The 24,359-nt window shown below is 34.1% G+C and overlaps 7 protein-coding genes across 18 annotated transcripts in view; 3 read left to right on the top strand and 4 right to left on the bottom strand.

Annotated features, from left to right (window-relative positions):
- Positions 1-6,263, bottom strand: part of LOC656210 (205 kDa microtubule-associated protein) — an 82,002-nt gene extending 75,739 nt beyond the window's left edge. The window contains exon 1 of the mRNA XM_008197781.3: positions 6,094-6,263. Within this exon, the coding sequence (XP_008196003.2) occupies positions 6,094-6,263 (170 nt within the window). The remainder of the gene's footprint in view (positions 1-6,093) is intronic.
- LOC103313718 (fatty acid-binding protein) lies at positions 5,910-16,589 on the top strand. 5 transcript variants are annotated; one of them, XM_008197743.3, is made up of 5 exons: positions 5,910-6,067; positions 15,374-15,469; positions 15,516-15,685; positions 16,227-16,334; positions 16,383-16,589. In XM_008197743.3, exons 2-5 carry the CDS (start codon positions 15,400-15,402, stop codon positions 16,437-16,439), a joined length of 405 nt encoding a protein of 134 aa, XP_008195965.1. In that variant the 5' UTR covers positions 5,910-6,067; positions 15,374-15,399; the 3' UTR covers positions 16,440-16,589. The 5 variants fall into 5 exon arrangements, with proteins under 5 accessions (XP_008195965.1, XP_008195984.1, XP_015839111.1 ...); XM_008197762.3 differs by having other exon boundaries at positions 5,942-6,067; positions 15,377-15,469; XM_015983625.2 differs by having other exon boundaries at positions 5,960-6,067; positions 15,346-15,469.
- LOC656457 (uncharacterized protein) lies at positions 6,539-7,272 on the bottom strand. The gene is made up of 3 exons (XM_008197767.3): positions 7,068-7,272; positions 6,857-7,021; positions 6,539-6,808 (listed from the first exon to the last, which is right to left on the bottom strand). The coding sequence occupies exons 1-3, from the start codon at positions 7,125-7,127 to the stop codon at positions 6,581-6,583; spliced, it is 453 nt and encodes a 150-aa protein (XP_008195989.2). The 5' UTR covers positions 7,128-7,272; the 3' UTR covers positions 6,539-6,580.
- LOC107397757 (uncharacterized) lies at positions 7,286-9,008 on the top strand. Of its 2 annotated transcripts, XM_064354757.1 has the most exons (5): positions 7,286-7,557; positions 7,610-7,626; positions 7,679-7,803; positions 7,854-8,563; positions 8,628-9,008. In XM_064354757.1, exons 3-5 carry the CDS (start codon positions 7,747-7,749, stop codon positions 8,989-8,991), a joined length of 1,131 nt encoding a protein of 376 aa, XP_064210827.1. In that variant the 5' UTR covers positions 7,286-7,557; positions 7,610-7,626; positions 7,679-7,746; the 3' UTR covers positions 8,992-9,008. The 2 variants fall into 2 exon arrangements, with proteins under 2 accessions (XP_064210827.1, XP_064210826.1); XM_064354756.1 differs by having other exon boundaries at positions 7,291-7,557; positions 7,610-7,803.
- Positions 8,953-15,374, bottom strand: LOC107397754 (uncharacterized). 7 transcript variants are annotated; one of them, XR_010332966.1, is made up of 9 exons: positions 15,114-15,374; positions 14,678-15,055; positions 14,493-14,625; positions 14,240-14,431; positions 13,543-14,186; positions 11,100-13,479; positions 10,479-11,041; positions 10,226-10,417; positions 8,953-10,172 (listed from the first exon to the last, which is right to left on the bottom strand). XR_010332966.1 is itself a non-coding variant. In XM_064354751.1 (6 exons), exons 2-6 carry the CDS (start codon positions 11,001-11,003, stop codon positions 9,032-9,034), a joined length of 1,743 nt encoding a protein of 580 aa, XP_064210821.1. In that variant the 5' UTR covers positions 11,004-11,041; positions 11,100-11,302; the 3' UTR covers positions 8,953-9,031. The 7 variants fall into 7 exon arrangements, 2 of the variants coding, with proteins under 2 accessions (XP_064210821.1, XP_064210822.1); XR_010332967.1 differs by having other exon boundaries at positions 11,100-14,186; positions 14,493-14,540; positions 14,866-15,055; XR_010332968.1 differs by having other exon boundaries at positions 9,003-10,172; positions 11,100-14,186; positions 14,493-14,622.
- On the top strand, positions 11,431-13,022 carry LOC135265342 (uncharacterized). Its single transcript, XM_064354758.1, has 4 exons — positions 11,431-11,571; positions 11,624-11,817; positions 11,868-12,577; positions 12,642-13,022. Coding segments are annotated over exons 1-4 (1,269 nt in total). The 5' UTR covers positions 11,431-11,570; the 3' UTR covers positions 13,006-13,022.
- Positions 16,582-22,826, bottom strand: LOC656623 (uncharacterized protein). Its single transcript, XM_963138.4, has 8 exons — positions 22,446-22,826; positions 19,376-19,772; positions 19,231-19,321; positions 18,521-19,178; positions 18,072-18,323; positions 17,591-17,868; positions 17,288-17,537; positions 16,582-16,923 (listed from the first exon to the last, which is right to left on the bottom strand). Exons 1-8 carry the CDS (start codon positions 22,516-22,518, stop codon positions 16,838-16,840), a joined length of 2,085 nt encoding a protein of 694 aa, XP_968231.2. The 5' UTR covers positions 22,519-22,826; the 3' UTR covers positions 16,582-16,837.
- Between the last annotated feature and the right edge of the window lie 1,533 nt (positions 22,827-24,359).

Genomic DNA, 24,359 nt, shown 5'->3' on the forward strand with positions numbered 1-24,359 from the left:
CAACTAATTATAATAATTTTACAGTCCAGTGTGCTATGAATTCTGTAAAGCGTTACCATAGAACACAAATGTCAAAATAATGATAATTATCCGGTTAATGAGGGGAAAATTGAAAGTATGACAGCATTTGCGAGTTCACCTCAATAAATGTCTGATCTTCTATCGATTTATTTGCAAAATATTGACACTTTACATTTACCAAAATTAGTAATACGACAATGTAAAACAGATGAAAGACCTTGATGTAGCATTTTAGTCCCAACTGGTCGATTCCTATTTTAGTGTGAAATAAAATAAATGAGTAAAATTGTAACACAAACACTGTTTTTTATTTATTTACATAACTAATGTTTATTCAATAAAAATACCACAACAGCAATTACATTATATAAAATGGATAAACTGTGTCAACCTTGACCGCTAAAAGGATTTGTTTTTGCAATTATTTCAATGTCAACACTTTAAATGAACGATGGACACAGAAATTGGAAATTGACCAAAATTCCTGATATATGCCATTTCAGTTCATAGCAGAATTTTGTAACAGCGCATTTGAATTTTTTGAAGTGAAATAAAGAACAAGTTGAGAGTTTCTGTATAAGAAAAGAATTATATGTTAAACTAAATTCCAGCGCCAAATTTTGAGCCAAGAAAACCCATCAGAAACTCCCAATTTGTCTTCCATTTCACTCCAAAAATTGCAAAATTCTACTATAAATTGGCGAATTCCAAACTCACGAGCACTATTATAAAGAATCACTTCAGTAGTCCAAATCTAGAAAAAAAGTAAGATTGGGGGTTTCCCCACAAAGATACACTAGTTTGAAGATCAATTTTTGGATTGCGTTTTCTTCAAATGCAAACTAAAAGTTTCACTGTTTATTGCGACTTATGGTGTAGACGATTGAGAATAATAATGTAAAATTTTTTTAATAGCTTTATTTTGGAGTAAAAAAAGCTTAAATTTTGGTAATTTCCGTCCGATTTTTAAGAAAAATTACGAAAATTAAAGACTCCAAAATAAAGCCATTTTTTTGAGAAATTGTTTTACATAATTATTTTTAACTATCACCTGCACCATAATTAGCAATAAACACTGAAACACAGAAATTTTTACCTGCATTTGAAAAAAACGCAATTTAAAGTTCACCAACGTATTTTTGTGGGGAAGCCCCGAATCTTTATTTTGTTTCTACATTTGGACTAGTAAAGTGATTCTCTACAACGCTCTGAACTCGGAATTCCCCAATTTTGAGACACGCTGTATGAACTGAATGGAAATTAAACAACAATATTTGAACCCTAAAAATGGGTCGTTTATTTTGTCAGGTTGGCACAGGTTAATTGTAACGACATGAAAGTTTTTTCTTTCCATTTTTGGAAAATTCTCAATTCGGAAATAAAATTAACTAGACGCCCTCTGGTGATGACTTTTGAACTATGTCGAAAACAGTAAAGAAATTTTCGTAATTCCACATTTAACTGACATTTAATGAATTGTTCAACAATTTTGCGTGTATAGTGTTAATTACTTACAATAGAAAGAATTACTTTAAAAGTACGTGGTGGTAAATACTAGCGTTGACTTTGGTTCTGTAGTTTTTCGTGGTATAAAGTGTTTATTGTTGGAACTTGAAAGTGGATAAAAAGTGAAAAATATTTAAATTTTGATTACAAAGTGTTATCAAGCAGTTGTCTAATTAAAGATTATAAGTAATGGATCACAGCGAACACAAAGTTTGGCTCAAGAAACCAATAAATTAGTGAAGTGTTATGAATTTTAGGTTAGAATTTTTCACTGAAAAAATCATGAAATGCTGCGGTAAATCTGCAAAACTACAAGAAAGATTAACAACTGCTGATTCATTTAAACGTAAATTATGCCAAAAGGTAGGCTTTTCAATGTCTTTGTAATAATTTTCCAATAAAGAAAGTGAACCAAACAGTCATTCGTTATTCGTGTTTTCCTCGTCATCTCTCATTTGTCAACATAAGTTTCTTGCATCAAAGATGCAATAATCATTCCGCATAGGCAATGTAATAATTGTGAAGCCCCAAAATTCGTACAACGCTCAAAATATCCGAATAAACATTTTCCCGCCATTTATGGTTACTGTTTTTGACCTAGCTCAGTGGCGCCCCCAACGGTAATTTTACTTCCGAATTAAACACGCTTTAATGGAGTTTGACAACTTAATGTCAAATTGGATTTAAAAAAATGTCAGAACAAAATAACAGCATCTGACAACTACTGTTTAACATGTTTACACATTTTTGAAAGTACTGTATCTAATTTTTACAAGACATTTGTGCAATTTCACGCACGCACAGCGATTAAATAACACGAAAATTTTAGGGATTTCCATGACTCAAAAAAAAAATGCTTTATCGTAAATGAGTTCATTAACGATGAGAGAAGAGACCGCTCTCTATAATATTTTCACTTGGATAACGTCCTGTAAAGTTGTTAGATTGGTACGCCAATTGGTTTTTTTAGTGTACCGGTTGGCAGTATTAATTCATTTTCAAAATTTGACATTTGGCACGAGCGAGGTAAGGAATTGAAAACTGGCTATTTTTTATTAAAACAAAATATTAGTATTAGTATTAGTATAACTGTCTTTGGACCAGTTTCGCAATTTCACAAATTTAATTTGAGTAAATAATTATCCGATTTAAAAAAACTTTCAGAGGATTTGCATTTTTGGAGTAAAATAGAGAATTCTGTGTTAAATTAAATCCTAATGACAAATTAAAATTTAAAAAAAACATCAATTCAAAGAGAAAATTGAGAGTTTTTACCAAACATTACAATTGTGCGTTAGGTATTTTACTTAACTACGTTTCGGGCTTGAATCTAAAAACTTCACGCTGTAAAATTATACCAACTTTTTATTTTTTATTAGATTTTTAAAATTCAAATGTTTGGTGTTACAACATTTATCCAACCTTAAAAATTTAATTTTAGCAACACCTGCAAATATACTGCACTCCAATTTGACATTCTTTGACATGTTTATTCTTGATTAATTTTAAAATTGGCAAAAACACAAAATATTCTAGAGTTCGACGCACGGTTTTTTAATACATTGGTTATTTCGAAGCAGAAAACTCAACTTTATTTATAAAAAAAATATCAGAAAGAATTTTCTCATTGCCAAGGTAATTAATTATACTCCAGGATATTGACGTTTTTCTCTTTTTAAAAGTAGATTTTCAGGCCCAACCACTTGACATTCATCCCTCGCATATGTTTCTCATACTTTCGCACACACACTCAAAGCATTCACAAGTGGCCGGCCAGAACTCCCAAGCATCCCTTGCATTTCTACGAATACAGAACACCGAGCACAACACTTTTATTTTTCTCGAAATTACTCCGAAATTCTTATTAAAACTAAATCATAGGTTTTTCTTCAAGTCGGTTCTTGTCTCATAAAGTAGCATAATTTTAAATAAAAAGTATAAAATCGCCGTTTTATTACATTTTTGAAAGTACAATGTGTTCAAAAATAATTGTTCATCAAGTCGACTATGAAAATCAAATTCAATGTTCATCCAAATGACTATTGTAGTTTCTGAGTACTGTCATTTCTGTCAAATCTTTGAATTAGCTGTTTATTATTATTATCATTATTTTGCATTTTTTTGGCAAAGTTGTAAGTTATAAATCCGTAATTTTTGTTGTGTATTTTTTCGTTTTTGAATTCCTAGCCTTTTTCCATTATTTTGACGGATCTGTCACTTTGACAAATACGTTCAAATTTCATAGGTGACTTGATGAACAACTATTTTTCAACACATTGTACAAGTAGGGATATTAAAACATGCAAGAAAAGTAAGTGATACCTACGCTGTGTTAGTGTGCTATGATTATGATTAATGAGCTATGACAATTATATCCATATTGTATATCAGAGTTTCTCGACAAACCATTTATACTCTATCACTACTATTCACTATCAGTGTTGTGTTTCTGAACAGGAAGTCCACATAATAATTATCTTATTTGTAAATAAATATTAGAGACAATGAATAACCTCTTTAAATACCGTATGTAAAACAGTTCCATTTTCTTTGCGTCCACTGTGGTGCAAATGACTAACTAAGCTGTTACCATGACAACTCATAAAAGTTAATGCCAAGAGCACGCCATTTGCACCTCAATGAACGCAAAGAAAATGAAGCTATTTTATGTAAATTTGTGGTATACTGTAATTTATAACAAAAAAATAAAAACTTTCATTTAAAATTTTAGTAAAAAAAATATATATATTTCTTAATTTATTACTGTATACTGTTCCTTCACCTATAGCTTTCAAAACTTTGTACTGACTGATCCAGAAATACTGAGTCTGTTGGCAACACATTTGAAAGTATTTGTGCTCGTAATTTGCAACACTGAAACCGAGTTCGATTTCTCTTGACAATTATTTGACGTACAACCCCACAAGAATGTTAAATTGTTGTTATGGTAGCGCTCAGCTCCGTTTGCGTGTGCGTCATCTGACATTTCTGTCACTACGTTTACATAGCAGGGGCATAGCGGTGACAAACTATCAAATATTTTTTGAGGTTACGAAGTGTTTAAATTATGAGTTGTTACAAAAAATACAGATTCACAAAACAAGAACTAATAAACGCAGAATCAAAAACCTAACGAAACGCAAATCACAAAACACAATAAACGAACAGAAAATACTTGCGATTAACACCGATAACACTTTCGACAACCATGCGATGACGTCTATAATTTACTGTCAATGTCAGTTTGACAAATTCGTGACACTTGATGGTGTTGTCGAAGTGCATATGTAAATTAATGTTCAAGGATACCACCCTTAGATACCCCTTAGTTGTTTAAATTTGCATTGTTTTTGATAATTTTTTTACAGCTTTGTGTTGGTAATGAAAAAATGAAATTGATGACGCACACGCAAACCGAGCTGACCGCCACTATAACTGGAAGAGTACTCCATTGGTATCCTTAAAAATTTAAGTCCAGTGTTGCCAAATTAATTAACAGAATGACGATGAACCAAAAGCTCATCCAAAATAAATAAAAAATTATTATTTACGATTCTGAAATTAGGAATGATGCATCACTTATCAGCATTTAATCTCGGTGATAAATTTTCAAATAACAAAAACATTTTACCTGCGTTATTGTTACCAATACTATCACAATCTGAAAAAAGTATCCTTATCATCAGGCATATTACCACATCCCTTTTGGTTATTAAAAAAATTCTTATCCGATACGACGTGACGGAAACAAATTAACGAACAGGTTTTTTACTTATTTGAATGGTCACCCACCCAAATTTACTCAACTTTCGAAGAATGAATGACACCAAGATGCCTTGTAGGTTGTATGATTCAATTCCTCACGTTCGTAAGTTAATTACAGTTATCGAACTAACAGATTAATTGGGAAGTGCAAAAAAATTAAATTTTTATTTCAAGTGACCTGTAAACGAAGGTTAACCATGTTTTCCACATACAATAAGAAACGCAGCGTTGCAGTACAACCATAATTTTTGTACATTACTGTTTTCTCATAAGAAATTCCAAGGCTTTTGCAAAAATAATAATGCAAAAAGGTTGTACACTTAATATTTTACGATTACATAAATTCTTGCACATTTACGAGTCGTTAAAAGTTGATGTCACGCTTTTTTCCAGCAAGGACTAGGTAATGAAATTTCGGCGACTTTGCAGCTTCTTTGGAGGGTGTGTCTGCTGACTCTAACCCGCGTAAACACAAACATGGAAGGATTAATTGGCTGCCAGTTCGTAAACATAATGGGGCAATAATTAACGCTTCTTCGCAAAAGTACTCATTAACCTCAAATGTTCTAATGAATAACCCTCGTAATTGCAATCATTCAATTAAAGAGCGGCCTACGCGCTAACCCAATTCTGCATCAAGATCCAAATTTGAATAATCGACCGGAAGTGCATCTCGTTTGTTTTCATTTGACACTTCTCATTAAATAGTTGCGTACGTCGTAGTAAACATTGAAAAAACACAACAAGCAAGTGTCAGTGGTTTTGACGCAAAAGTGTAAGTTTTTCCCTCAAATGACTTACTTTTGGGTTAAATACTGGGTCGTCCAATCGATGACTCCACCGATGACTTCTAAATTAATCAACTTGTAGCTTCCTAATTTAACAGGTAGTTGATCGTTGGGATTGACCGTTTGAGCAAAACTTTCGAAAAACTCGCGGTAGTTAGTCAAATAGTCGTCCTTATTGGCCATAATCACTAGGAAAACTATCACAGGCACTTTAGCTGAACACTATGTACACAAGTTTCGTTGTTTACAGTTAACTGATATGTATATTTGTACTTTGATTAAGAGTAGTTTCGCAGACGTAATACTGTCGTACTGGTAAATCTATTTTATTGTTATTTGGTGTTTTAAACCATTCATGCACCACTGAGTCATTCGCCTAACCCAACTAACAAATCAGCGATGATGGGTTTCATTTTGTTCCAGCCATGTTTACCAACATAGGAAAAAAAAACTAAATGTTTACATAACGCGCAATTTCCATACTAGCTTTATTACATAATCTACATTAGTGTGCAGTACGAGGAGATATCCACTTGGGGCGGAATCTCCCCTTTCAATTCTTTGGATTTGATGTTTAGGTAACTAGTTTCGTATTCCTTTTGGATGTGCTCAGGGAGGGGCGAATTCCAGTTATCAGGGGGGGATGTCCGGCGCGGCCAAACATCGTTCGAGAAATGGGGCACTAGTCGGTCTTTGCGTCTCCGCTTTTCATTTTCTATTATTTCTTTCTGCAAATTTTTTATTAACAAAATATTGACAAAAACCAAACTAATTACCGCCGATTTCACATCTTTGTTCTCACGCCAACGGCAACAATTATCGTAATCTCTTTTCCACGAAATGCAGTCTAGAGTTTCGCCAAAAATGAAATATTGATGAAACCTGCCTCTCAATGACGAACATTCTTTGTATTCCTCTTCGTAAACGGGGCATGGACGGATCTGAATTTTTCCACAAATAAGGGAAATTTGATCAAAAATTAATTACCAGCCACTCGTCTGCAATTTTTGGTTCCTCCTTTTCATTTTTTTCGTTTGATTCAGTCATGTTTTATTTAAAAAATGTGGGGACTCGGCATATTTTGAGGTTATAATTTTTTGACTTTGGGGTTGGTAGCGCGACTCACACGTGACTCCTCGCACTACGATAGGTCAATTCCAAATGCGGCCGTTTTCAAAATTTTCCCGCAAATTAAGGTGGAGCACTGATCATAAACTAATACGCGCTATCAGTCGTGACGTCACCTCCCCACTCTTATTACGGTAGGTCAGTTGCTCAAAGCTAAACAACCAGTCTTTTACATGTGGTGTAATACGTTTTTCGGTTTTTTGGTTGTGTTTGTGCGTTAATAACGTGTCAAATAGCTGCAGCGGGTGTAATTTGTGCCACTAGAGACTTTAATTTAATTTAGAAGTGACTTTTTGTGAAAATACGAACTTTATAAAAGAATACAGGGAACCACGTTGTCGGTGAGAAAGTGAGTAAGCTTTAATTATACTTTGAGAAACTATTATATTTATGCATTTTAGTGGCAGAAAAGCACATTGTTAAGTTTCACTTTATTGCGAAATTTTTTGGGGACGGTAATCGCTTTTTAGTTCGGGGAGAAAATGCTTTTACCAGCGGTCACGTCACCAAATTTAGGTTTGATGGCACAGTACAACCGATGAGAATTTCTGCAGAAGTTCTACCGAGCATGAAAAAGCTAAATTATACTGTGGAGGTTTGTATTTATTTAACTGTTAGACATTTCTTCTACAAAGTGTGTTTTAGATTTCATATGACCTAGAAGAAGGGGTTAAGACGGCACATTGTACCTGCCCAAGGGGCAACGTGGCTTGCCATCATATGGCTGCAGCATTATATTATGCTCATTATAATGTAAGTGCTACTGACATTGAGTGTCAGTGGAGTGCCCCATCAAAAACAACACCACAAACAGAAGTCATTAAGTTAGCTGATGTTTACAAGCCGAAATTATCAAACTATACGGCACTGTCTAGGTCCTCTACTGAGGACGAAATTATTCAGTTCCGTGCCGAAATAGGCGTCACGAATGTGGTGGGCTTCACTTGGCTCCTAAGACCAGAAGCAAGTGAAGAAGCCAGAAAAATTATTGCAGATATCGAAGAAATTCTACAAAGCTTAGAATACGTGCAGGCCATAGACAAACAAAAGTTTCTTTTGGAGAAGTGCAGAATAGATGAGGCACGCATTAAACTGGTTGAGGCGTGCACTCGGGGCCAACATGTTAACGAAAATTGGCATGTAGCAAGGAAACATCGTTTAACGGCCAGCAGGTTTGGCATGGTACTATCTGCTTGCAGTAGACGAAGATTCCCACCCTCTTTATTTAAAAATTTGGCGGAAGGCTATTCGCTTGACAGGGTTGCTGCTGTGCAGTGGGGTAAGACCCACGAGAAGACAGCGCTCAGAGAATTTGAAGAAGCGACGAATCTTAAAGTCCAAGAGACGGGATTTTGGTAGGTCGAAAATAATTAACACGTATAACTTAGATGAATAATGTAATATTACTTTTTTTTGTAGGTTGGAAGAATCAGGCTTTTTGGGAGCAAGTCCTGATGGATTAGTGGAAGAAGATGGGATTCTCGAAATTAAATGCCCATATAAATATAGGGACACTGACAGTTTGTCTGAAGCCCTGAAGGATAAAAAATATTTTTATTGGAGGGATGAAAATGAGGACATTAATCTTAACAGCAATCACAATTATTACCACCAAGTACAGGGGCAAATGCACATCACTGGTCGAAGTATCTGCTACTTTGTCGTGTGGACACCAAAGTGCACAGAGATATTTCAAATTGAAAAAGATCCGGGGTGGTCAGAAAATATCAATATTTTAAAAGAATTTTATCTTGACCAATATATTTCCTTTATTTCACAATAATAAACTGTATATAAATAGATGGTTTTTATTTTACATTATTTTAATCATCACAATCCTGAAACAATTCTGCTACCTCTTTAATTAATGGAAATTGGAGGTTTGTTAAAGCGGCAGTCGCTTTAAAAACAATATCTCCATAGTGGCACAAAGACTCTGGCAAAAAATTTAAAATATGATAACATTTTAATCGGCGTATTGCCCTTTCGACGTGTATTCTTGCACGTGCAATATTTTCGGTACACTTAACTTGCTCTGGTGTAAATTGGACATTTGATAAAAAAGGTGGAATATTCAAAGTGACCCCTGGTGGCAGAATATTTTGGATCAAAAATCCCTTATCGGCTAAAATCATATCTCCAGTTTTTAACATGTCGATTATTCCACAATTTAAAACAACTTTTTGATCAGAAGTTGATCCCACGTATAAATCACTTACAAATGTGATGACACCATTGGGTGCAACTCCAATTAGCCCTTTGAAAGTATTATGATGTTTGTAAGTACTATATGTTAATTTCTGTGTTGACATAGACTTACGTGATACCACAGTGAAAATTTCGGTACAATCTAGAACTGCTCTACAATTAGTAAAATTGCTAAAACATGTTGGCAAGCAAGATTTATTTTTTTCGCGCGAAGGCATTGTCGTCATAAACTGTTTATATAAAATTTCATATATTACATGGACAAATGTTAAAATAATATTAGAAACTGTGCTTTGGGCAACCCCAAAGCGTTGCGCCAAATCAAGTTGAGGGAAATTGAGTCGTAATTTTACTAGGGTTAAAAAGAGTTGGTCAATTCTAGTTAACTTTTGGACTGTCCATTTGTGGTAATATTTTATGTCCAACTTTTCGATTAAGTGAAACAATGCTTCGAAAATCTGGCTATTGGGAAGACCGGTATATAAAACAATGAGTTTGTCATTTCCTTGAACATTTTCATAGCAAAATCGTACTGTCAGATATTGTATTTTTGCTTTAAGTTCAGCATTTTCCTTTTTGAGAAAATACATTTCTGCTTCAAGAGCCGCATGTGACACCAAGGGTGCTTGCACACCCATAGATTCTAACGGAGCATCTTGAATTATATCTGCTGGTGCTGCAACTACGGCTGTAGACGTCGATGGCACTTCCTCTAAATTCATTGTCGATGGTACTGTTTCTTCCGGTATATCAACACTATTCAAATGATCAAATTGTAAATCAATTTAAAACTAGGATTCACTTTTTACCTTAATGATTCAGCGGAACTAGAACAAGAAGGGAGTCCTTGTTTTTTCATCTTTTTTTTTTCTGGAGATTCCACTTGAAAATAGGCTCTTTTTGCGATATTGTGCAAAAATAATTCAGGACCATTTTCCTTTCTTCCATCCCGAAAATGGCAGCTGCAAACGTAGGCTCCTGGTCCGGGTTCTACATCTCTTCTACATTTAACAATGAAACAAGCAATTAAAAATTAATATCAAAACATCTATTAAAAATTACCTCAACAATTTTTTCCATAGTGCTCGTTCTTTTCCCGACTTAGGAAAACTAAAAAAATGGCATTTATCGCGAGTACTATAGTGTTTGCAATCTGGAGCCCAACACATTCCCATAGTTGTGATGTAAAAACCTACTACACATGAACTATCAAAGTATCGCAACAAAATATTATTCACAAATCATACCTAATGATGTACCACAAAAATGAGATAATGTCTTGGAAAAACAGAATTTTAAAAATTCAAGAACACGAAGATATGGAGAACGATCGGAAAAAACACGATAACAAAAGACACTCACGAAAGAAGCACAGAACTCACAACCCGTACTACTTTCAACCATGTATGTGCCTGAACCCTCTACCCTCGTATACCTGCTATTCATCCCTCGTGATGGGGGAGGGGGACAGAAAACAACCCGTTTATTGGGGTTGCGCCGGTTGCACCCCATGAATTCGTCATTCAGAAGAAATCCAATGTCATTAGTGTGGCAAACCATTTTTCCCTCAGTTTTAAAAGGCCACATAATAATTTACATCAATATGATGTCCAAATTAAGAAAAACTGAATTTTGAAGTTTGAAAAAAGTTAGGTTAGAAAAGGATTTATGTGTTCAACTTACAGAAATATTAGCTCAGTTGCTAAAATCTTTAAGAAACGACATTGCATTTTTCATAGCTATCATTTCTCTGTAAAAGTAATGTTCCTACACTTCTAGCATTAAAGAAATACGAAAAACTTTTAAATGCCCATAAGAAAAGCATTGAAAATGGCGATTGTTTAGCTTTAAGGTGCTGACCTACCTCAAATGTCTACGTCACACTGATAGCGCGTATAACGCGCTATCAGTCGTGACGTCACCTCCCCACTCTTATTACGGTAGGTCAGTTGCTCAAAGCTAAACAACCAGTCTTTTACATGTGGTGTAATACGTTTTTCGGTTTTTTGGTTGTGTTTGTGCGTTAATAACGTGTCAAATAGCTGCAGCGGGTGTAATTTGTGCCACTAGAGACTTTAATTTAATTTAGAAGTGACTTTTTGTGAAAATACGAACTTTATAAAAGAATACAGGGAACCACGTTGTCGGTGAGAAAGTGAGTAAGCTTTAATTATACTTTGAGAAACTATTATATTTATGCATTTTAGTGGCAGAAAAGCACATTGTTAAGTTTCACTTTATTGCGAAATTTTTTGGGGACGGTAATCGCTTTTTAGTTCGGGGAGAAAATGCTTTTACCAGCGGTCACGTCACCAAATTTAGGTTTGATGGCACAGTACAACCGATGAGAATTTCTGCAGAAGTTCTACCGAGCATGAAAAAGCTAAATTATACTGTGGAGGTTTGTATTTATTTAACTGTTAGACATTTCTTCTACAAAGTGTGTTTTAGATTTCATATGACCTAGAAGAAGGGGTTAAGACGGCACATTGTACCTGCCCAAGGGGCAACGTGGCTTGCCATCATATGGCTGCAGCATTATATTATGCTCATTATAATGTAAGTGCTACTGACATTGAGTGTCAGTGGAGTGCCCCATCAAAAACAACACCACAAACAGAAGTCATTAAGTTAGCTGATGTTTACAAGCCGAAATTATCAAACTATACGGCACTGTCTAGGTCCTCTACTGAGGACGAAATTATTCAGTTCCGTGCCGAAATAGGCGTCACGAATGTGGTGGGCTTCACTTGGCTCCTAAGACCAGAAGCAAGTGAAGAAGCCAGAAAAATTATTGCAGATATCGAAGAAATTCTACAAAGCTTAGAATACGTGCAGGCCATAGACAAACAAAAGTTTCTTTTGGAGAAGTGCAGAATAGATGAGGCACGCATTAAACTGGTTGAGGCGTGCACTCGGGGCCAACATGTTAACGAAAATTGGCATGTAGCAAGGAAACATCGTTTAACGGCCAGCAGGTTTGGCATGGTACTATCTGCTTGCAGTAGACGAAGATTCCCACCCTCTTTATTTAAAAATTTGGCGGAAGGCTATTCGCTTGACAGGGTTGCTGCTGTGCAGTGGGGTAAGACCCACGAGAAGACAGCGCTCAGAGAATTTGAAGAAGCGACGAATCTTAAAGTCCAAGAGACGGGATTTTGGTAGGTCGAAAATAATTAACACGTATAACTTAGATGAATAATGTAATATTACTTTTTTTTGTAGGTTGGAAGAATCAGGCTTTTTGGGAGCAAGTCCTGATGGATTAGTGGAAGAAGATGGGATTCTCGAAATTAAATGCCCATATAAATATAGGGACACTGACAGTTTGTCTGAAGCCCTGAAGGATAAAAAATATTTTTATTGGAGGGATGAAAATGAGGACATTAATCTTAACAGCAATCACAATTATTACCACCAAGTACAGGGGCAAATGCACATCACTGGTCGAAGTATCTGCTACTTTGTCGTGTGGACACCAAAGTGCACAGAGATATTTCAAATTGAAAAAGATCCGGGGTGGTCAGAAAATATCAATATTTTAAAAGAATTTTATCTTGACCAATATATTTCCTTTATTTCACAATAATAAACTGTATATAAATAGATGGTTTTTATTTTACATTATTTTAATCATCACAATCCTGAAACAATTCTGCTACCTCTTTAATTAATGGAAATTGGAGGTTTGTTAAAGCGGCAGTCGCTTTAAAAACAATATCTCCATAGTGGCACAAAGACTCTGGCAAAAAATTTAAAATATGATAACATTTTAATCGGCGTATTGCCCTTTCGACGTGTATTCTTGCACGTGCAATATTTTCGGTACACTTAACTTGCTCTGGTGTAAATTGGACATTTGATAAAAAAGGTGGAATATTCAAAGTGACCCCTGGTGGCAGAATATTTTGGATCAAAAATCCCTTATCGGCTAAAATCATATCTCCAGTTTTTAACATGTCGATTATTCCACAATTTAAAACAACTTTTTGATCAGAAGTTGATCCCACGTATAAATCACTTACAAATGTGATGACACCATTGGGTGCAACTCCAATTAGCCCTTTGAAAGTATTATGATGTTTGTAAGTACTATATGTTAATTTCTGTGTTGACATAGACTTACGTGATACCACAGTGAAAATTTCGGTACAATCTAGAACTGCTCTACAATTAGTAAAATTGCTAAAACATGTTGGCAAGCAAGATTTATTTTTTTCGCGCGAAGGCATTGTCGTCATAAACTGTTTATATAAAATTTCATATATTACATGGACAAATGTTAAAATAATATTAGAAACTGTGCTTTGGGCAACCCCAAAGCGTTGCGCCAAATCAAGTTGAGGGAAATTGAGTCGTAATTTTACTAGGGTTAAAAAGAGTTGGTCAATTCTAGTTAACTTTTGGACTGTCCATTTGTGGTAATATTTTATGTCCAACTTTTCGATTAAGTGAAACAATGCTTCGAAAATCTGGCTATTGGGAAGACCGGTATATAAAACAATGAGTTTGTCATTTCCTTGAACATTTTCATAGCAAAATCGTACTGTCAGATATTGTATTTTTGCTTTAAGTTCAGCATTTTCCTTTTTGAGAAAATACATTTCTGCTTCAAGAGCCGCATGTGACACCAAGGGTGCTTGCACACCCATAGATTCTAACGGAGCATCTTGAATTATATCTGCTGGTGCTGCAACTACGGCTGTAGACGTCGATGGCACTTCCTCTAAATTCATTGTCGATGGTACTGTTTCTTCCGGTATATCAACACTATTCAAATGATCAAATTGTAAATCAATTTAAAACTAGGATTCACTTTTTACCTTAATGATTCAGCGGAACTAGAACAAGAAGGGAGTCCTTGTTTTTTCATCTTTTTTTTTTCTGGAGATTCCACTTGAAAATAGGCTCTTTTTGCGATATTGTGCAAAAATAATTCAGGACCATTTTCCTTTCTTCCATCCCGAAAATGGCAGCTGCAAACGTAGGCTCCTGGTCCGGGTTCTACATCTCTTCTACATTTAACAATGAAACAAGCAATTAAAAATTAATATCAAAACATCTATTAAAAATTACCTCAACAATTTTTTCCATAGTGCTCGTTCTTTTCCCGACTTAGGAAAACTAAAAAAATGGCATTTATCGCGAGTACTATAGTGTTTGCAATCTGGAGCCCAACACATTCCCATAGTTGTGATGTAAAAACCTACTACACATGAACTATCAAAGTATCGCAACAAAATATTATTCACAAATCATACCTAATGATGTACCACAAAAATGAGATAATGTCTTGGAAAAACAGAATTTTAAAAATTCAAGAACACGAAGATATGGAGAACGATCGGAAAAAACACGATAACAAAAGACACTCACGAAAGAAGCACAGAACTCACAACCCGTACTACTTTCAACCATGTATGTGCCTGAACCCTCTACCCTCGTATACCTGCTATTCATCCCTCGTGATGGGGGAGGGGGACAGAAAACAACCCGTTTATTGGGGTTGCGCCGGTTGCACCCCATGAATTCGTCATTCAGAAGAAATCCAATGTCATTAGTGTGGCAAACCATTTTTCCCTCAGTTTTAAAAGGCCACATAATAATTTACATCAATATGATGTCCAAATTAAGAAAAACTGAATTTTGAAGTTTGAAAAAAGTTAGGTTAGAAAAGGATTTATGTGTTCAACTTACAGAAATATTAGCTCAGTTGCTAAAATCTTTAAGAAACGACATTGCATTTTTCATAGCTATCATTTCTCTGTAAAAGTAATGTTCCTACACTTCTAGCATTAAAGAAATACGAAAAACTTTTAAATGCCCATAAGAAAAGCATTGAAAATGGCGATTGTTTAGCTTTAAGGTGCTGACCTACCTCAAATGTCTACGTCACACTGATAGCGCGTATTGCTTTATCATCACGTAGATTGATAAGTGGTTACTGTATCTTGCAGTAGGTTGACCGCTCTAAAGGCACAAAATGTCGAAACTTGTGGGAACATACGTTCATGAGAAAAGTGAAAATTTGGATCAGTATTACTCGGCTTTGGGTAAGAATTTTTTTTTTTCAAACTAAAGAGTTAATTGGGTTTTTAGGCGTTCCGTACATTGCTCGTAAAATGATGAGTTTCACGAGTCCAAAACTGACAATAACAAATGACGGCGATACTTGGACTATAACAACAAGTACAAAGCTTAGGACGCTTAAGCTTGAGTTTAAATTGGGGGAGGAATACGACGAGGACATGCCAGGAGGAACGTTGAAAGTTAGTGCTGGTAGTTTTTAGGGTTAAACTACCCTGGGAATGGTTAAAGGGTAACTGTTCAAACAAATGTTTGAACCTAAAATTGGATTTTTTATAAAACAAGGAACAACTTTCAAATCGTATGAAAAAGAATATCGAAATTAGTATTATATTCAACGAGCATTTAATGATGGCTACAAGACATGAGTACAAAAATTATGACACGAGCCTATGCTAGTGTCGTAATAAGTACAAGTGTCTTATTTTTTCTAAGATCCGACCAGTTTTAATGAAAAATCCTTTTTCTTTCGAAATCTCAGATTTACTTTTAAATGTTTCACTGTCATTCATATACATAACATCACCATTGGTCCTAAACTTAAAATACAATACAGGTCACGAACACTCAACGAATCAATTACGGTACCTAAATAGAAAAAACATTTTAATGGTTTTCTTAAAAATTCAATTAAAACAATTTGTTTCATTCAAACAAACCCCCTTTAAACATTCCCAGTAAAGTAGAACCCTAAGGATGAAAAAAAATAACAAAAAATTTAAGAGTACGACTACAGTCGAAAACGATTCGAAGCTTGTAACTGTTTCAATTGGTCCAGAAAACACTAAGATTATTCGAACTTACGAGGCCACTGATGACGGATGCGTCCTAGTAAAAAAAATCAACTAATATTTTTACGAATTTATAATTGTTTTGTAGACTTTGAAACATGATAAAACCGGAACTGAAGGGAAACGATACTTCAAAAAGGCTTAAATCTTCCATTTTTCAAACTCATATTTGTATGAATTTATTACTAACTGTGGGATATTATAATCTGAATATTAATAAGTGTAATTGTGTAAACTTACAATTATGTATAGGTGTCAAATGGGATGTATCAAATAAAAATCAAGTATAAATGTTTCTATTTATTATTTTTCAAATAGAATAATGTATAAAACAACAAACCCCTGTATAACCCTGGACATTGTTAAAACCGCACCGGTGGTACACATTGTTAAAAGTTGATAGAAAAAATCCTCTTGTCCACGAGTCAAGGGCCACAAAATTATTAACACCCATCATAAAGACCAAATTAAATAATGAATAATTAAAGCAAAAATGAATTTATGCAGCAGTTTCAAAAAAATGTACACCTATCAATACGTATATTATTTCCCGGTATAAGCCAGAGTGGTAGTGAAGAGAACCTTTTGCCTGTTTTTAATCTTCTTCTTTTTTCCAACTGGTTGCGAACCTATGCAAAATAATAATTCAACAGAAATGTAATAGTAATTTATTATACAAGACGATAAAGAGGTTGTTCATCTACACGTGAAAACATTAAGTTCAAGAATAACCTATTTCAAGAGTAGGTAAACAATCTTCATCGTCGTGTCTTTTCTATAGCAGGACTTTAAGAGACAACAGTTATTATTTATACTTCAAATTATGTTTGTAGTAATTTGTAAATTTATCGAATAACCTTTTCGGTTAAAGTACTATTTTATCTACTAAAAAGAGTTGATAAAGAAAAAGTTTAACATCTGCTATAGAAAAAAATATTTCATTACTCCAAGCGTCCAAGGGTAAAAAGAAATGCAGTTTCTGTAAACACTCACCAGACTCGGTAAATACATCATTTTCCTCCGCTTTCTGCAGGGCTTGAACAATCGCATCACCCAAACTTGTGCTCGGTGGAATCGGCTCGAAATCTTCCGTTTCCGCTTCACTGTCACTACGATTACGAATCACGTTAAAACAGCTCGAGTTAATTTTTTGGCCAGTGACGTTAATTAATTTAGTTGGGGCAGTTGTAGCTTTAAGTGATGGCCAATTGTTAGTTTCGGTTTTCTTAGCACTTGCCAACATCTAAAACATTCATTTTTAGTATTGAAACGCACAAAAATAAAGCAGTAAAATACTTTAGCAAAAGAAGGTCCAGCATGTTCATTTTCAATAGTGAGACTACTTGGAGGTGTTAGTGCTGTCTCACACGAACTTCCTTCACTCGGTTGAGTGCATTCCGATTCTGTTCTTATTCTTCCATCGAAACAAGGAAATTGCGACTCTGACTCGATGTGTAAGTTGGGTACAGGGTATTTACCCATGAGACGATTTTCCTCGTCGGCGATTTTTTTCTCGCGACGTTTTTCTTCACGAGCGCGACGCTGGCGCCGCTTACGACGCACTTCAATTTGTTCTTTAAAAAGAAATAAAATAAATATTCCACAAAAATAAAAATAATAATAATATAATGTAGTACAGGGGACTGACCTCAGTTGGTATTCAATAACCAGTCAAGGCTAATTATCCTGACAATGATTTAGCACAAAATTATATCAAATTGATAAGGGAACAATTTGATAAAACAATTTTGTGCAACACTAGAATTAAATTAATTACCGTTAAAATGTTCCAAAGTTTCTTTATTGACAATTGGTTGTTTCAACTGTATTTCTGCAACCTCGAATTGGCAAGTGACGGGCAAATGTTGGAGATATCTCAATCGTTTTCTCAACTCTTCAGTCATGGATCCTCCTTCTTTTTCGAGGATTTTTCCACTCAATATCTCAGGACTGTTTTCCAACGACCCGTACGTGTATTCGAGCATTCGTGCATTGATAGCGTGAAGATAGATATGTTGGCCGTCAGATGCTACAAATAAATTCTCAAAATTCGAATTTCAAATTTTTTCAATTGTTGCAAAGCACCAAGAAGTACATTCACTTCTGAATAAATGCACTAAAGGAGACTCTGCATCAATTTACCAAAGTTACAATTTCACAAGGCCTAGAAGTGGCAATGTGTACTCAACACTTTGGACTTTTAAACTGAATTGTAACAAAAATTACCTTGATAGAAGTAATGCAATTTTGACTGCTGGTTGGTCGATATGTCCAAATTTTCGGCTTTGATGTTATTATTATCAAAAGTTTCATCGTTGTTGTCGCTTAATTGCAAATTATCTAAAGCTTCCTCAAGGGTAACTTTTTCATTGCCACTTGAATTCAAAATTGTGTCTCTCCGTTGACTCAAATATGTTAGAGCTTCTTCTATGAAACAATTCTCAGGACAGTCACCATTTTCCACTAGTTGCACGTTTAATTCATCATTTTCTCTATCAATAATTGACAAAATTTCCGACTGATTCGCTATCAGTAATTTAGAATAAACATCGATTTCTGAATCAGAAAATTTAATAATTTCTTCATCTTTGACGACAGCCGATGCAGGATAAGTAACCAAAGAACCTTTCGGCCGTTTCATCAATTTGAACGTAATTACATCATCAACATTGAACGTTTTGTAATGTTTACTAACCACACTTTTCAAATCTTGTTTATGAATCGATTCGAAACAAATCGGACATTTACGCCACGTTTTATCAGAAAGCGATAAGTAATGTAGAATACAAGACCAGCAGTAAATATGACCACATCTTGTCATTTTGGCAGCAACTGGAGGATAAAGACAGATTGGGCATGACGGGTAATCAGACACTTGTACATTCTTAAAAATAAAAACCAATCACCTCTAATAACCACCCTACGTTTGAACTTACCACTTGTTCTATAAGACTCCAATCAACTAAGGCATCAGGGTTGTTCATATATTGCTTATAGTCACCCGAAGTATTGACAACAAATTGGCAACTGTTAAAAGAACAGTTAAGCAACTCATCGGAAATTATATAAATCAGAAATTACTTTGCTTGCAGGAAGTGTTCCTTGTTGTATTTGTGCTTCCTGGTGAGTATCAAACGATTGGATGTTTTATTGCCTCTTTCAGCACATTGATATCGTCCTTCTCGTGAAGGAGTCGCATAAACGAAATTTAGTAAATGGTTGAGGCTTTGTTTTTTACTGCCTGGTAGAAAAACTGAACCCAATTCAGCTTCAAATTCCTCATCTAGCCGGGTTGTCTCCGTTCGACCCACAGCAGGACCGGGGTTGAAGGCTCCCCGCGGCCTAGGTCTTTTGATATCGTAGGTTTTCGAACGTTGTGGGGGCGGTTTGCGAGATGATTCGCCTTTGGCAGATAAACTGCCGCCAGCGGACTCGCGGCGGCGGCCCGAACGGGGCCACAGTTTACCACTGGCAACATCTAAAAGTAAAAAATACATTCTTAAGTTTAAAGCAATTACATTGTTTACTGAGATTATTTAATAATTAATGAACATTCTTGCAGTTTAACATAGTCATAATTAACTGCAATTCAGATTAAGTAATTAAAAACAAGTTCGATAATATTATTTTTGTCTCCACAGTCTAAAGGAAAAGTAAACATGACTATTTTTTGACAAATATTATCAACATTAACTTATTATTTAGGATCTTTGAAGCCATGTCACATTCTTCATTAAATATGGCCTTTCTTCACTGCTTTAACTTCTCTTAAGTATTGTTACTGATTCGACGATGGCTTGGCACATAAATTACATATTTTTCAGAAACTCTCAAAACACCTATTTTTGTTTCAACTGATACAAACGGTTTCTTAACGTCCGCTATTATTTATAATTATTATTATTCGACTATAACAGAGTAAACCACGCTTATGTTATGATGTTATGAAACAAGAAACCATGATTCACTCGACCTGTATTTTCCCAAACTAATAAATCAAGAAATGTGGTCCATTTTGGTATCACATTTTTCTATCTATTTACGGAGACAACAAAAGAGTTAAATGGTTCATTAAGACTTAAGACAAGAATCAAAATATACCCTTACGCCAACTCAAATTTATGTTCCATTATAGACAATAGTCACTTATATCTATTGAAAAATAAAAAATATTCTAACTCTTCTTCACTGTTTTACTTATATCTTACTTTGTCTTTTCTGTTTAAAATACATATTTTTAATAGTAAAATAATTAAACGTAGAAAAAAATTATGTCTCCTTTTTCATTTAAGGATAAAATATCAGTGAAAATGAAAATTTTTAAAAATGAACACTTTTCAGGTGACAGAATTCCATCTTTTCAGTAGCTCTTAAGTGTTATTCTAAGTGATAGTTACTTGCTGTTTCAAAACTAAATATAAAATAAAAATAAAAAATGGCAATATGGCACTAATATTTTTTGGGATCAAATAGGTCACAAACTAAAACTTTCTGTATTTCTGTGTTAAATTGGACACTACTCATAAATTTAGTGCCAAGAAAATCTACTAATTAGAAAACCAATTGTAAAAAATGGTTCTATAGTTTTGATACAGATATTACCAAAGTTATCATAGTCTTCCCATTGGATAATTACGACAAAAACAAAATTCTATTTATTTTAAAATGTTTTTTGGTTTAAAAAATCAAAAATGTTTTATTTTCTTGATCGCTACATGTTTCGACCACTACTCATGTGGCCATCTTCAGGCATCAATTACACGTTCACTTGTCTTATCTATTACATCACAAAATGGTGGCGAATAGATAAGACAAATGAACCTACCAAAACAGAAGCTGACTTCGTTCCCAAAAAAACCGAAAAGTTCTTAACCAAAAATTTAACTGACAGATTAGAACTAGCTGTATTTAATTTGACGAAAAGAGATAGTGCACTCTTTTCTTTTTGGAAATGTTATTTTTCGAATAACTCATCACTACAAGAAGTACCCTATTTCTTTTTTTTTTTTTTTCGTAACTCAATAAGTATGAAATAGTGCTTGCTGTTTTAAATAGAACGCTTTGAGACAAGAATTTTTCCTACAACTGTTTAGAATTTATAATCACAACGTGATTCGTGTTTGCCGGTTGTTTAAAATATACATATCAAAATAATCTAGGAAACAAGTGCTGTAGATTAAAGGACCTTCGACTATAATAACTATAAACCTACTGAAACAACTCGTTTTTTTTCTAATTTTTGTGTAACATATTGTTTTTTTGGCGTTAGCCGATTCTATACACTGTTTTCATCTTCAGTAAATCTATCTCGGCATAAATACGTCTTCTAGATTATTTTGATGTGACCGTGGAAACTTATTTGTGTCATTGTTTTTACCTGTCAGTATTATATGTTCATTTTAGAAGCTAAACGTTTAACGCTGCGCAATAAGTTTAAAATAAACAGGTTTCAAAGTATCAACAATTAACAGACCGAAGACTATTATTGGACTTGTTTCAAATTAAATTTTCCACTAACTTGATTGCACTATTTCAATATTAATTGCATAAAAATGAATAGAGGATTTATTTACATAATTATTCATTTCATTAACTCATCAAAACGTGCAAGATATTAAATAATGCTGAATCAATAGGATTACTCAACTCAACAACACTGAAATTACGAGTACAGCTGTTGAATAACCAATAGCTCATTTTTTCAAGACTTTTCCTTTGTTATACTTATCATCTGGCATTTGGTGCTTACATTTAAAAATATACAGTGAATCAACACATTTGGAAACAACGTTGTTGCAGATGACAAGTCATTTTGCAACGTTGCCAATTTTGGAATTCATGACCAGCTGGGATTATTTTATTTGAAGATTTTGTGTGTTTTGACAAGTGATATCACTGTCACAAGCTAAAATTCTTTAAATTGTGGTTAAATACACCACAGATGTTTTAAATAGTCTTGAAACGCGCAGTTGTTACGCCACTGGCAGAATCAGCTGATCATAGTTCAATGCTCCACGTAATTTTGCCCTAATTTGAAGAAACAAAGTATAAAAGTGTGCAACAATAAAATTTAAATAAAAAAAACTGTTACGTAAATTTGCAAACCGGCCGCCATATTGGCAAATCTTGACCTTCGGCAACCAATACAAACCTTGACTTTTTTTGGAGTCAGAAGCAAGCCCCTTGGCGGCAGGCTGTACTAAACGACTCCCTTTTTTCTCCATTCCTTCTTCCAGTCTTAAAAATTGCTGATTTTTGGGAGAGTTGAGCTCCTCCACATGGAGTGGCAACACGCAGATTCGAAGTAGACATTTTAAAAAGCCATGTTTATAAAATCACTAAACAAGAAAAATACTTATGGAACACAGTATTTCTCTCAATTTTCAAACGCCGAAAAGGTCGAGGGAAAGTTATACGAGCAACTTTCGGGAGCAGGAAACTCCCTGTCGTCGAAAACGACGAATTTTAACACGAAAACACTTGTCGCGATCTCGTCGCAGTAATGGCGACGGGAAATTAATTCTTCAGTCAAACGAGCCGCCACGCGATTGGTCCAAACCCAGCCGGGCTACCAACATAACAAATAAAAGACGGCGCAAATTTTAAACCGCCGTATAAAAAGTCTGTCCGCTTGCCCAAATCCTTAATTTGTCAATATGATAAATTCCGAGTCACTTCCCAAAGAAAATTCTAATTATTGAAATACGAAAATTTGCGGAAAACTAGAGTTACAATAAATTCATATAATAAGATATTGAATTGGCCTCTAAATTTAATAAGCACAATATCATTGTTTCCTGCGTTGTTTCAAACTTTTTATTGAATCATTAAAATGCCAAGTATCCGAACTTGTGTTCCAAACTGTGAAAGGTGAAATTACCTGCTTCATATCAATTTCACATTCTGTAATTTGAGAAAACATATTAAAGATAGCGAGCTCTTAGAAAAAAAAGATATCAAATGTAGCTGCACTTGGTATCATTTTTTTATATAAAATTGTATAATAGGTTAACAGGTATAAAATCACTGCAGACTACGCACATTTCATTTTGCTTTTGATCTACAAAACGATTTAAGAGGTGATTCCTGGTGGAACTCATAAATTTCCTTAACAAATATTTCAGATGCAATAAATTGTAAACACCAATTTGTGTTTATAAAATAAAATTCAAAATTTACAAAATCAGTTACAAGTGTAAAATACCAAAAGTTAACTAATAAGTCCGAACATAAATTGAAAATTTAAAGACATGCAAGAAAAAATTTATAATTACAGTGAAAGTAAAACCATATATCTGTCTTATATTTTGTCAAAAACATTTAAAAATAGCAAAAAAAAAAAGAGAAAATTGTTACCATATGCAGATTCGTACTTGGTGCTGAATTCTAAAACAGCTAATCATTTTTAGCTAAACTGTACCACTTCGATTAATTCGCAAAGTCAACCGTCCAGAAAGTTTTTGACTCCAATACTATTTCGTTTTGATTTTGGTCTACAACGCGACTTAAAAGAAAGTGGTACTCGTAATTCGGATTTATAAAGTTTTTCATATGCAATAAATCGTAGATTTTAAATAACTAAGAACCAATAAGAACTCTAAATATTAAAGAAATTATAAAATTAAATAAAATTTTCAAATTTTACGTAGGTATACAATAAATGTAAACCTTTATATTTAAAAAATAAATAACTACTTTTTTTATGTATGCATGAGAAAATGTTCAATGCAATAACGAAATAAGTTTAGTACAATTTGAGACAATTTTGAAACGTATTGTACGCTTTAAATAATGCTATTAAAATAATGTTGTAACATCAAAAGTTTGTGAACATTTATTCAGTGCAATAATGAGATAAGTCCATCAATCGTTTTTTTCTTCACAAGTCTACAAATTAATATCAAATTAAATTATAAAATAAAAAATATATAAATTAAATTTGACATTTCATTTTAACTATTTTTCATAAATTTGAAGCCTTTTAAAGAGGTAGATTTTATTAAACAAAAATTTTAAAACAGTGGTTCATTCTGATTCTAAGGTTTAATGGTGTTTTCATTTAAAA

The sequence above is a fragment of the Tribolium castaneum genome, chromosome 2 (assembly GCF_031307605.1).
Source record: "Tribolium castaneum strain GA2 chromosome 2, icTriCast1.1, whole genome shotgun sequence".
Taxonomy (NCBI): Eukaryota; Metazoa; Arthropoda; class Insecta; order Coleoptera; family Tenebrionidae; genus Tribolium; species Tribolium castaneum.

Bases quoted from the DNA above. Each gene is read 5' to 3' on its own strand.
- LOC656457 (XM_008197767.3), bottom strand. From the start codon at position 7,127: ATGACTGAATCAAACGAAAAAAATGAAAAGGAGGAACCAAAAATTGCA. The intron at 7,022-7,067 runs GTAATTAATTTT...GGAAAAATTCAG, and splicing joins AAATTGCAGACGAGTGGCTG to ATCCGTCCATGCCCCGTTTA. The intron at 6,809-6,856 runs GTAATTAGTTTG...AAAAATTTGCAG, and splicing joins ACAAAGATGTGAAATCGGCG to AAAGAAATAATAGAAAATGA.
- LOC107397757 (XM_064354756.1), top strand. The intron at 7,804-7,853 runs GTTTGTATTTAT...AGTGTGTTTTAG, and splicing joins AGCTAAATTATACTGTGGAG to ATTTCATATGACCTAGAAGA. The intron at 8,564-8,627 runs GTAGGTCGAAAA...TTTTTTTTGTAG, and splicing joins GTCCAAGAGACGGGATTTTG to GTTGGAAGAATCAGGCTTTT.
- LOC107397754 (XM_064354751.1), bottom strand. From the start codon at position 11,003: ATGTGGCCTTTTAAAACTGAGGGAAAAATGGTTTGCCACACTAATGAC. The intron at 10,173-10,225 runs GTAAAAAGTGAA...TCATTTGAATAG, and splicing joins AGTTCCGCTGAATCATTAAG to TGTTGATATACCGGAAGAAA. The intron at 9,466-9,528 runs GTAAGTCTATGT...ATACTTTCAAAG, and splicing joins AATTTTCACTGTGGTATCAC to GGCTAATTGGAGTTGCACCC.
- LOC135265342 (XM_064354758.1), top strand. The intron at 11,818-11,867 runs GTTTGTATTTAT...AGTGTGTTTTAG, and splicing joins AGCTAAATTATACTGTGGAG to ATTTCATATGACCTAGAAGA. The intron at 12,578-12,641 runs GTAGGTCGAAAA...TTTTTTTTGTAG, and splicing joins GTCCAAGAGACGGGATTTTG to GTTGGAAGAATCAGGCTTTT.
- LOC103313718 (XM_008197743.3), top strand. From the start codon at position 15,400: ATGTCGAAACTTGTGGGAACATACGTTCATGAGAAAAGTGAAAATTTG. The intron at 15,470-15,515 runs GTAAGAATTTTT...TTGGGTTTTTAG, and splicing joins TCAGTATTACTCGGCTTTGG to GCGTTCCGTACATTGCTCGT. The intron at 15,686-16,226 runs GTTAGTGCTGGT...AAAAAATTTAAG, and splicing joins TGCCAGGAGGAACGTTGAAA to AGTACGACTACAGTCGAAAA.
- LOC656623 (XM_963138.4), bottom strand. From the start codon at position 22,518: ATGGAGAAAAAAGGGAGTCGTTTAGTACAGCCTGCCGCCAAGGGGCTT. The intron at 19,322-19,375 runs GTAATTTCTGAT...TTCTTTTAACAG, and splicing joins GAACACTTCCTGCAAGCAAA to TTGCCAATTTGTTGTCAATA. The intron at 19,179-19,230 runs GTAAGTTCAAAC...TTTATTTTTAAG, and splicing joins GGAGTCTTATAGAACAAGTG to AATGTACAAGTGTCTGATTA.